The following is a 12,879-nucleotide window of genomic DNA, read 5'->3' on the forward strand; positions in this document are numbered from 1 at the left end:
TTTAATTCCAAAGAAATAAGCAGTTTTAACCAGTGACACAGACCGTGGCCATAGAGTCATTGTGTCGCCTGCCAGTGACATCATAACCCTCTCGAAATTCCGGTTTTGTAGAAAACATAGAAACACCAATGAGGCTATAATATGTTATAAGTTTTATTAGACACGTGACGACTGCACATAGTAGCATTATAACAGAACTTTTAAATGTATCTAGTATGATAAAACAGTGCCCCACCTCCCCTCCCCCCCTTGACAAACACACACACACACACACACATACGCACAATCGGAAGGAGCAGAAGCAGTCGACTGTGGCATAATAAAAGCTCGTTCAGTGGCCTTGTTCCACTTTGAAGGCTTTCAGCCTCACTCTGCTTCATTCTACTATGTTAATAAATCATTAGCTCATCCATGAACATGATTTCTGCCCGAGTCCTGTTGGATTGCATCACCTGTGGGGATGAAGACCACAACTACCATGATTCCACACTCAGTCATGGCATCATCAAGCTATGCCTTTTTTTCTTTGTTTATTTTAAATACGCACCCTCTAGCAGTAAAAAATTTAAAGGGTTAGTTCACCCAAAAATTTAAATTATGTCATTAATGACTCACCCCCGTGTCGTTCCAAACCTGTAAGACCTCCGTTCATCTTTGGGACACAGTTTAAGATATTTTAGATTTAGTCCGAGAGCTTTCTGTCCCTCCATTGAAAGTGTGTGTACGGTATACTGTCCATGTCCAGAATGGTAATAAAAACATCTTCAGTAAGTAGTCCATGTGACATCAGAGGACCAGTTAGAATTTGTTGAAGCATCGAAAATACATTTTGGTCTAAAAAATAATAAAAATTACGACTTTATTCAGCATTGTCTTCTCTTCCGGGTTCATTTATTAATTTACTCCCAGAAATCAGGGTCCCAGAGTCTGAAGGAAGAGAGGAAAGGCACACAATCCACGTTGCTTGAGGTCCAGTGTATATTTTCCACAGTCAGTGATGGTTTGGGGTGCCATGTCATCTGCTGGTGTTGGTCCACTGTGTTGTCTGAGGTCCAAGGTCAACGCAGCCATATACCAGGAAGTTTTAGAGCACTTCAAGCTTCCTGCTGCTGACCAACTTTATGGAGATGCAGATTTCATTTTCCAAAAGGACTTGGCACCTTCACACAGTGCCAAAGCTACCAGTACCTGGTTTAAGGACCACGGTATCCCTGTTCTTAATTGGCCGGCAAACTCGTCTGACCTTAACCCCATAGAAAATCTATGGGGTATTATGAAGAGGAAGATGCAATATGCCAGACCCAAGAATGCAGAAGAGCTGAAGGCCACTATCAGAGCAACCTGGGCTCTCATAACACCTGAGCATTGCCACAGACTGATCGACTCCATGCCACGCCGCATTGCTGCAGTAATTCAGGCAAAAGGAGCCCCAACTAAGTATTGAGTGCTATACATGCTCATACTTTTCATGTTCATATTTTCAGTTGGCCAAGATTTCTAAAAATCCTTTCTTTGTATTGTTCTTAAGTAATATTCTATTCTATATTCTATTATATAGTAATATTCAGATACTGAATTTGGGATTTTCCTTAGTTGTCAGTTATAATCATCAAAATGAAAAGAAATAAACATTTGAAATATGTAATTAATTAATATAATATACAAGTTTCACTTTTTGAATGGAATTAGTGAAATAAATAAACTTTTTGATGGTATTCTAATTATATGACCAGCACCTGTAAGGGACCTAAAGAAGCCATCATATACAACAACCCTGTTATTAGTGCTCAAGGAAATTTTGTTCTGTTTTAAATTTCTCCAAAAATGTTCTAAATGTTTTTTGAACAATGTTAGCCATTAACCATGAATGACCAAACTTTCTTGCTCAGAAAAAAAACAAATTTCCATTAAAATGGTATTGGTGCTTGTGCTTATCCTGTTTTCAACTTTTGTCAGAAACAGCCTGTGTTTTATCTAATTGGTGCTGATATTAGGGGCTTTCGCACCAGAGGAACTTTTCCATAGCCATAGTCCTTTGAACTATTGGCAAAAGTACCTGCTTTTGGTGTGTTTGCACCACAGGAATGGTTTTAGTTCTAGGAATTCTGTTTGGGGGCACAAAATTAGCACCTACTTTAGACTAGAGTCTAAAACAGTTCTATTGGAACTACCAATGACATAAGTGTACGAACACCACAACAAACAACAAAAACAGCTCTGATCATGGTATCCTCCATTCAACGATTGTTGACATTTGTAAATGCCACAAATAAAGGTGTCGCTTTTGTCAGCTTTAGAGTTTTTGCTGCCAGTGCGAATGCAACCGGGAAAACGGGCAAAGGGTGAAAATGGTTCTCTTGGAACCACCATGCTGGCAGGTTTCTAGAACTATGGAGTACAAAAGCCCCTATTATCCTGCACCCTGGGCTTTGACATTAGTGGTTCCTGGTTTGAGACCAGCTTGGTTTTAGTGGTTGAAGGAAAGGAAGTGTCTTTTCAATGGTGGAAATGCACAGAACGGTTCCAGATTGGACACAAGGGATATTGGAGCTGCCTAGTACCTTGTACAAATTTTTTGCCCGATGGACTTGTGTGTACCCTGACCCCTGAAAAATCCAATAAATACAGAAATCTGTTGCCATTTTGTGTACAATATGCAGCAAATTGTTAGTGAATGGACTGGGTATGCTATCTGAGACTGGGACTAGAGTCACCAAAGACACACCAAACCAACATCAAAGAACTACCAGCAACAAAAGCCGATTGTGCTGCCGCACTTGCGCCTGGGTTGCGCTTGAACACACAGTAAAGACTACAGCCAACGGCCAACTAGCATGTAGATTCTGTGCCTGTGTGAGAGAAATAACTCTCCATACCAGCCATAGCACAGCCATTTGCTATTCAAAAGGGAAACCAGAAGTAGGACTGAGAATGTATAATGAAAAAAGTTTTGTGTGTGCCCTTTCGGCTTTCTTACATCATTTTATTTTTTCTTCTTGTACACTGGTTTGCTAAGCTGAACAGCTATTCAGAGTCATCTCTCTCACCAATGAGTTCCACCGCAGATTCGACGAGCTCCCTAGAACCCGCCGACAGGGTCTGACTAGTACCAACACAAAAACTTATCCAACATACACTCAGCGATGGCCCGACATTGGTCAACTGTCAACTTAGTGTGTCAAAACTTGGTCTCAAGCCAGAAAAAAAGAGTTGCAAGGAGAGTCACTTATGCCCCCAATATACTGATGGAGGAGCCCCAGAGCACACCTCCTGTTATTTAATTGCCACGGGTCAATGTTAGTTCGAAGGTGTTTATCTGCCAGAGCAAACCTTTTCAGACTTGACAAGCTATTTTGAACTCCCAAAATGATAAACTCCAAACGAACTCCATTTTGGACTGATTTGTTTGAAATTATGTCACACCAGTTTGTTCTTTGATTTTCACTTGAAAGTACATTGGGGTCTTGAAGTCAAAGTCAAGATCCTCATATAGATCCCTGTTAAAGCTGTGTCTGACTGTATTTTATTCTGTTTCATTGGTTCTGTTCTGTGCCACAGGAGGCCATGCAGCAGTGGTACCAACACTACCAAGCACAGACCTACGGCAACACTAGCCAAGAGACTGCTGCAGTTACTGAATGCACAAAAGAGCAACCTCAGGTAAGTACACACAAATTTGTTGTTAAATTATTTAAATATTCAGTTCAGGGGCTACTTTAAGTAAATAATTTAAGTTGAAGGGGGTTCTGCTGACAAAAAGTGGGAATCACTTAGTTAGGGGATAGAAAATGTCATGAAAAACAATAGAGGTCAATGGAAAGTCCCCAAAATGATGACGAATGTGTTTGTGTGTGTCACAGGTGGTGGTCACCTCCTCATATGGAGACTACAGTTCCTACATGCATGCTGTCAGTCAGTACTATTCTCAGACGCAGATTGGCCAGACAGCTGCTCAAGTCTACCAGCACCGAGATGTCAGCAAGGTACTGTACAACACACTCACACCCAAACACATCATGATTAATCATGCTCACTTTACAGTGTACATGAACTATCTCTGTCCATCTCAAAACTCCACACTGAAAGGGGATTATACTGTGCAGAAATACACAAATACTGCAGCAGAAATGCTAAACAGTTAACGTACTGCCCAAACATCACACACTCTCTGGAGGTAGTGAATACTCCAATCCGTCATACTTCTGACAGATGTCAGAAAAGTCGAATGCCCGGACTTCCACTGTGTCTAAGTATCTTGTGGCTGACACGGAATCTCTCTCTGACAGATCACTCTGTGACTTACTGCAGATCATTTGTACTGTCACAGACCAAAATAGATCAGAAATTAGACTTTAATTTCTCTGTGGACATGTACTGTATAGTATGCAGAATGTATGTATTTAGCAAACAAAAAAATCTCTACTGATTGCATGTTTTCTTTCCATATTGTAATGCATGCATATTAAACTAAAATGTGTGTAAAATAAAATGTAAATAATAAGGCTGTGCAGAATTTTTTAAATAAAAAAGCTTAGCTTTTACTCGTGGTCTTTTTAAAGATTTAATTCACTACTATTAAAAAATTTGGGGTCTGTAAGATTATTTATTTATTTTACATATGTCTCATATGCATTTATTTGATAAAAATGCAATAAAAACAGCAATATTGTACAAATATTATTACAAATTAAAAAGAAGAGTTGATCCTACAGAAATCATTCTGATCACAATATGACTGAAACAATGAGAAATGATCTTGAATTTCAGAACGCCTTTACTTTAAAAGGCAGCAGAACTTGAGCTGCACGAACTCTATTGTTACAAATTAGCTTTTTTGATTATTGGCCAAGTGCTGAATCTTATTTACATCTTCATTTAAAAAAAAATAATAATAATTATTAAATACATATAAAACACTGCTAGCTGATTTATGGCCTGACTTGATGGCCTGTAAACACACGCGTTGCGATAGAAATTAGTTCATGTTCGTGTTTTGATGGTATTTGTGTGGGGTGTTTGAGCTTATGTAAATGTAGTGGCAGGTGGTGTTACAGGTCAGACACACATTCCTCACTCAGTCTCATGACACTCTCAGGACATGAGATCCTGCTGAAAACACTCCATCACTCCTCAGCACAGCAGCTGAGCCAGTGTGTGTGTGAGAGAGAGGAGAGATCTGTAATCTGAATAGTGTGTGTTGCATATGGAGAGATACAGTGTAAGTGTATGTATAAATGTTTGATGGTGTCTCTCTATAGGAGGTGGAGGTGGTGAAGACCCCCTTGAGTGGGCCTCTGCACACCTCTCTGAATGGCACTGCTCAGACCCTGCTGCCCACCTACAGTGCCCTACCCATCATGCCTGGCTTCATCACATCAACACACACACCCAATCCTGCCACACACACACCTGCCGCAGCCACGGCCACCGACTGGAACAACTATTATGTGAGTGTGTGTCTTTCTATATTACGTGTGTGTATTGTTGTGTGTGTGAGAAAGAGAAGTGAAACAAACCATATTGCATGTGAAACATTAGACACCTGAAAGATAATGGGTTTAAATTCCAGGAAAACAAAAATTCAAATTTCATTTGAAAAGGTTTAGGTGTGATCACATTAGTGAAATGTTGTGGGCAAAGAAAGTCCATTGTCCATTATGTTTAGTGTAGCAATGCATAAAACATGAACGATGCTTACTGAGACGTCGCTTCCAAACTAAGCAACTTATAAATGCAGCAAACAAGTTTATTCAAAGCTTAACCAGAATCTGATGATCCCCATGAACCACAAACATTTTGCCATACAAAGTATTACACCCTTCTTGTTGAAATGTAAAAAATATATAAATTTTGTCCAAATTCAGGCAAAGAATCAATTTCACAATTGCAGCTGTCACATAATTTGGAGTTCATAATTTACAATGTGACTACTATATTCCCAATTGTGAATTTATATCTCAGAGTATAACTTTTTATAAACTTAACTTATGTGCAAAATTTGAAAATTGCGATTTGCGAATAAGCACAGTTTACATCCTACAAATCTAAAGAGAATAAAATCATCACTTCCTGATAAACTGGCACTAAATATCACTGAGAAAAGTAGAAGCCACTGAAAATAATACTTTACATATTTAATAAAATGACTTGCACCTCAGAGCAACCAGACGAAACACAATGAATGCGGTCATTGCTTTCGAAGGTGGATGTCTGCTGTTTGGGAATGCAGTCGTGTAAGACAGTTCTGAGAAGCAATTATACCAAAATACTTTGATGACAGACTTTGCTCAGGCATTTAAGAATAACCATGACAACATTTCAGATGCTATGCAATGAGACCGGTCCGCAGGTTAGTCCGGTTATGACGTCCAAGAGCGGAAAATCGCATGATTTTTTTGATGTGCATGGAGGAATTTATTCGCAAAATGCTTTTCCATTACTGCGCAGTAACCATTTTCCGAACAAGTCAAAAACCAACTCAAGCGAGCAGAAAAACTTTTGCAAATTGAAGGATTTTTAAAAATTATTATTATTATTTTTTTTTGGCATATCCATCATTCGATACTTCAAAATGCGCATAAAAACAGGTTTATGGAAACAGCTATTGTGACTTTAAATCTCACAATGTGACTATGTACGACACTGCTACTGTTTCTTGTAACTTTATCATTCATAATTTTATTTGTGATTTTATTTCTTATTTTAAACTTAAGCTTGCAGATACTGCAAATAATTTTTTTACTCTGAGGCAAAAATGGGTTTTCATAGATCACAGCCTCACAAAGTGGCAATAGTTATTTATCATTGCTAACCATAAGGCGATTCATCACACAAGTACGGAGCCCCGCACATGACACGCAGGAAAAAAAAATAAGGCTAAATCATGTGCACGATTTACTAATTCGTTCCCTCAATGTACTAAAACGTGCACACGATTTAGCAAATCGACCAAACGCAATAGTAAATCGAGGGAACGCAATAGCAATCGTGTGCACGTTTTAGTAAATTGAGGGAACGAATTAGTAAATCGTGTGCACAATTTATTTATTTTTTCTTGCATGTCATGTGCGGGGCTCCGTACACAAGGTTTTGAAATGATAAATAAAAACATTGATAACCTACGAGTAGTGTTGCACGGTGCACCGATACTTCAAAAGTATCGCGATTCTCGGAAATTAAAAACGTCATGATTCCTAAATTTATTAGTATCGATATTTCAAAGAATGACTGCGTTCCAGATTTATAAGAGACATATTTCATGTTGGTGTGTGCAACGCACGCTTCCAGTGCCACCCTATGGACGTCGGTTTTTCTCCTCACGCAAGCAGCAAAAAAGCACTACAGCGAGGTGGCTGCATTAGTGGCTTTACTAAACTGATTTGGCTTTACTAAAATGTGTGCAAAATTGCATTAAATCGTTTAAGTTGCTCAGATGAACAAAGCACAAGGTTTCTTGCATAATTGTTTGGTCAGACAGTTCATATATAATATTCACATTAATCGTGGATTAAACGTGGAGTTATGTTCTGTGCTAAATATGAAAACGAGCGTATCTTCACAGCACCTATAACTGCGCTTTGTATCTGCTGATTGCTGATCGAGATTTACATGCTTGGCTCACTGACCCTGTATACTCATTCATTTCGTTCATAAACGAGACGTATCAGTTCATTCAACTCATTCACGAATGAGAAGATCTCTCGATCTCGATCTGGGTTCACTACATTCAACAAATCACATGCTCCGTCACATCTTGAGTAACTATTTGACAGGATGAAACAGTTCACAGAGCTGTTCACGAGCTGCGCATGCGCTGCTAATAGCGCCGAGCTCGCGCGCTGCTGTGGAGGGAGGAACTTCAGTGAACAAGAAATATGAGTCTAGTAAGTGAAAAGTGAAAGTGAAGTGACATTCAGCCAAGTATGGTGACCCATACCCAGAATTTGTGCTCTGCATCCATTTATGCTGCGGGGAGCAGTTGGGGGTTCGATGCCTTGCTCAAGGGCACCTAAGTCGTGGTATTGAAGGTGGAGAGAGAACTGTACATGCACTCCCCCCACCCACAATTCCTGCCAGCCCGGGACTCGAACTCACAACCTTTCGATTGGGAGTCCAACTCCCTAACCATTAGGCCACGACTTCCAGTAGAAGCAACCTCCTTAGTAGCAACGTATCTTCCGTGATGTCCCCGATGCGTGGGTCGGGGTGGGTAAAGAAACTTTATTTGCGGGCTGGGGCGGGCCAAATAATTTCATAAACGCGGGACCCACGGGTTGGAAAAAACCTGACCCGCGCATCACTAGGCTGTGATACTGTGATACAAGTGATACTGTGGCCGCCGGTCCACGACTGTAGAAAAAGATGACGCTCAATAAAGCTCACTGGCTGAGTTTTCTCCTCTGAAAGAAAAGGTTGCACAATTGACAGAATAAGTTACAATATCTGAGATATTGCTGCTAAATTTTATCTGCGTTTTTTTTTTTTACTTGAATGCCATTGCTTAAATTGATATTATTTATCTTTTGACATTTAATCCTCTGAGTTCAGAAACATTGTTTAATATAATCGCTGTTCATATTTTTATTCAAAGTTCAGAATCAAGATAAATTTATTACTCTTATGTTTCTTATGATAACTGATAATGCATGCTAAATTTATTCTTTCTTTACCTTGAATGTCATTGCTCTATTTTATTTTTTATATTTTGATATTTCATATTTTGTTCAAATGTTTAATATATCTGCTGTTCATATGTTCATTTATTAGTGTGTTATATGATTAGAATGTTGTCCCGGTTTTAAAATAAATCAATGATATTTGAGTGTATTTTCCCTTTTCAGGAAAAGTATCGAAAAAGTATCAAAATCGCAATTCTTGACTAGGTATCGGTATCGAAACAATAATTTTGGTATCGTGACAACACTACCTATGAGTCCAAAATATCTATAAATACAGGGGTTAAAGCAAAAAAAAATCCTGAGCCTGAACTTTTTTCCGGGGGCAGGGCGGGGCAGCACATGCAAAGCATGCAATGACTGTGACAACTTTAACATTTGAAAGGATACTATGGCAAAGTTATTGCTTTCTTTATTCAAACTGATTTTCTTTTTCATGAATATATGATTGGCCTGAAGAATGAAAGCTGTATCATACACCTGGAAAATTATGAGCTAAATCATCGCTTATCGACACTAGGGGTGTGACAATACACTTAGCTAATGAGATAAAGTACAGATACTTGGTTCACTAGAATGTGACAATATTTTAATACTGTTTTTAAGAAGTTTTCAATAAAATGTTTGTCTTTTTATTACAAAAAGTAAAACAATGCAGTTGTATTTAGAAATATTTTAACTAATCTAGGGCTGTAACTAATGATTATTTTGGGTAACACAAAGAGACTTAATTGAAAACCAGGCTTTAGTATGACTATTTATATATAAACTAACAATGAGGCAATAATAATTGGCTCAAATAAAACATCAAAACCAAGAAATTACAAGATTGTATTGAACAACACTGTTAAAATACATAATGTAATATGCCTATATATATATATAACATAACATAACAAGTACATTGTATTAAAACAAATACCTGCAGAGGGCGCCAACGGCCTGGTGACATTTCACTTTACAGCTTGATTAAACAATGTTTGAAAACCATTAAATTTTAATATTTGGCCACGTGCAGGAACATTTATTTTGAAATCGCGATGTACAATACAATGGCATATTATATAGCACATTTCGTACACAATGGTAATTCAAAAAGAAAGTAAAAAAAAAGTCATGAAGAAAAATAATCACAAAAATAAAACAAGCAATTTAAGAACTTGAAAATGAAATGATTTAAAAATTGACTTAAAATGAATTTAAGACAGTTTAAAAATAGAAAATTATTTTACATAAAATACAGTGCAATACATAAAATATAGTGTAATCAGTTCGGACATCGAATAGTGCTCATTCAATAAATGCACAGCTAAACAATGAGCAATAGCTACATTTACTATAGAAGTTATTAATCTTTGTTAAAAAATAAAAGTCTTAGTTCATGTTAGCTCATTAAATAACACAGTTGCAACTTTCAATTTTAACAATGTGCTATTAAATATTGGAATACCTAAGATTAATGAATGTTCAGAATAATTTTTTCATTGGCAGTTTATATTAACTAATGAAGCCATAATGTAAAGTGTTAATGAACAATAAAAGATCAAAACACTTTCAAACAATATCTAGGGCATTTGTAGTCCAGATTAAAAAAAAGAAAAATGAATGTTTGAAGATAAATAGCCTATTAAGCCTAAATATTTCAGTAGTTGGCTCTGTAATAAACACCATAGGGAAAACACAAATCTGAATGGTTATTTAAGATTATTTAAATATGGTTTAGAAAGTAACAGCTGCTTTATTTACTGTGTTTACAGGGTAAGGGCTGCATTTTAGCGCCATCTGCTGTCAGAGAGTGAATGTGCTTTCATTCAGCGTCTCTCACGTGTTCCTCCATGTGCTTCTCATGCGTGCTTGTTTACATCAGAGCGCATGTGCTCTTTCAAGCAGCATACAGCGATGTGCATTTTAAGCAGCTGATGGGAATACTATTCTTAAAATGCATTCCAAATTCTGAATAATTTGTAATGTATATTTATTCACGGTATTTAGAAGTGCCCACGATAACAATATCGTGCATATTAATCAACGCAATATATCGCATACCGGCACAAGTCTACCTGATGGTGAAGAAACAAGTAGGATTCTGGCACAAACTTTATTCTTCAGCTGGAAGTATTCTTCAGTTGGAAGTAGAAGAGTGACACATTGAAAAGATAAACATCTCTAACGGTACTTCACTGATTCAACAATGGGCGCTTTATCCTAGTGCAAGAGTCAGAGAAAATTCCTCAGACGTGTGTGTGGGCTGAGGGAGACGGCGTCAGTCATTTACTGTATGGAACACAAAAAACCTGAATGCCACTCAAACTCAAGCATACAGTGAACAATGAGTCATGAACATCATCACCAGCATCAAACAGGTGCAATCACTGTAATCACTTCTCTTAAAATCAACCTCTCTTTCTTTCCTAGAGTCAGGCTAGAGGGCAGAAGCGAGAATACCCCGCACTGCCCACACAGGAAGTGACATCAGAGTATGTAGGCCAGCACTCACAGGGTCTTGGGGGCCAGTATGCCGACTACTTCAAGAAGAAGAGGATCTAACTCGCACTCGCTCTCATCTGCCCACTGTATGTTGCCGTTGTCATGTCCAGGCCTTAACTTTTAGTCGATAACTGATATTTATGAAAAGATTGTACATTTTACTCTTCTGTGGATGTGGGTACTGTTGTTATTTCTGTCCGACGCCAGGCAGGACCTCTTAAATCCCAAATGATCTGTTACGATAATTGATATTTCTCTTTTTCTGTTCTGCCTTTTTACCTCTCTCCCAGGCGGGACGTACCATTCCACTCCAGGGGGGGGGGGGGTTCTGTGTCCGTGTTTTACTATACTATACAACGGTTAAGGGCTGATAAAGATTGAGCTACACTCAGAGAATAAGTTTTCAAAGATGTTTTTTTTTTCCTGAACGGGTAGGGCATAGCCAATGTATATTGTATATTCCATGAATTGAGTGTATTTTTTACCGTGTACAGACATTGAGAATATTATTAATATTAACGTCTTGCTTAATGTGTCACAGTTTATCTTGAGTATCGATTGGCTTTCCGAAGTGTACAGGAAACGTGTGTTTGAGGATTAATCTTTAACGTGTGTTTCTGTACATACTGCTGTATCTGTAGGAACGATCAGCCATTCTGAAAACTGCAGGAGCCTTTAAACACGGCGCTCAGAGAAGACATGGCTAAGGCAATAACCCCACCACATATGTCAAGGTGACTTTCCCCCCAAGTGTCGGTGGGGTGACCCCCAAACAACTTTCAGCTACAATGCTGCCAGTGGTCGCTTTTTAATAACTGTACGAGTAATAATAAAACATTAGTATAGTAGTAGTAATAGTCTGCTGGTAGGGCAGTCAAGGGTTAGAGTGGTTATGTTTAAGATAAAACAGCACTCATGCAAACACCCACATGGTAATAATCCAACGTAATGCCTTTATATGGATATTAGTGGTCTGTTATTCTGTGATTTAATCTCCTTGCTTCTTTAAAAGGAGAGAGTCTGTATTTTGGTGACTTTACGCTGCAAAAAAAAAGAGAAAATCCTGTTTTTAACTCATATCAGTCTTTTTTATTTTTGCTAAAATCTACATAAAAAAAGATTAATATACACTAGAGGCAAAATATGTGAGGTATTAAAATAATCGATGTTGAAGTTTTTTTTGTCTTAATTTAGATTCTTAAAACAAGTGACATAAATCTCCCAATGGGACAAATGGAGTCTTAAAGAGATAGTTCACCAAAATTGAAAAATCAGTTTTTATATACTCATCCTCATGTTGTTCCAAACCATTGGAACTCAACAGGTGTGTGTTATATATTTATTAGGGCTGGTAATTTAATGCGTTAATTAGAATAATTAATTATGGAGAAAAATAACTTGTAAAAATTATTAACACATTTAATGCACTTGCCCTGTCCCAGACCTATGTGGATCATCTGCCATTTCATACAGACGACTGATGACTATTATGAGGCAGGGCAACAACTTATCGCGTGCTGGGGCAAAGAGAATATCCCTTAAATTCAAGATATGGCTGTCTCATATTTACATCACATAGTTAAGAAATATCACACGAGCTGTAGGCTAAGTGCAATATCACACAAGTGAAAATGTGATACTCATCTTATACAACATTTCATTAAAAAGTTAATATTGTGTTATTTTAGACACAATGTTGTCCGTTTTGCTCAATTTT

General features: G+C 37.8%; 1 protein-coding gene and 1 long non-coding RNA gene across 2 annotated transcripts in view; one reads left to right on the forward strand and one right to left on the reverse strand.

The window, feature by feature from the left end:
* raver2 (ribonucleoprotein, PTB-binding 2) overlaps positions 1 to 6,513 on the forward strand; it is a 74,478-nt gene extending 67,965 nt beyond the window's left edge. The window contains exons 12-14 of the mRNA XM_059571011.1: positions 3,559 to 3,660; positions 3,861 to 3,983; positions 5,259 to 6,513. Coding sequence (XP_059426994.1) covers positions 3,559 to 3,660; positions 3,861 to 3,983; positions 5,259 to 5,546 — 513 coding nt within the window. The 3' untranslated portion in view covers positions 5,547 to 6,513. The remainder of the gene's footprint in view (positions 1 to 3,558; positions 3,661 to 3,860; positions 3,984 to 5,258) is intronic.
* Positions 1 to 12,879, reverse strand: part of LOC132161174 (uncharacterized) — a 410,674-nt gene that overhangs the window by 273,912 nt on the left and 123,883 nt on the right. The window lies entirely within an intron of this gene.

The sequence above is a fragment of the Carassius carassius genome, chromosome 17 (assembly GCF_963082965.1).
Source record: "Carassius carassius chromosome 17, fCarCar2.1, whole genome shotgun sequence".
Classification (NCBI taxonomy): Eukaryota; Metazoa; Chordata; class Actinopteri; order Cypriniformes; family Cyprinidae; genus Carassius; species Carassius carassius.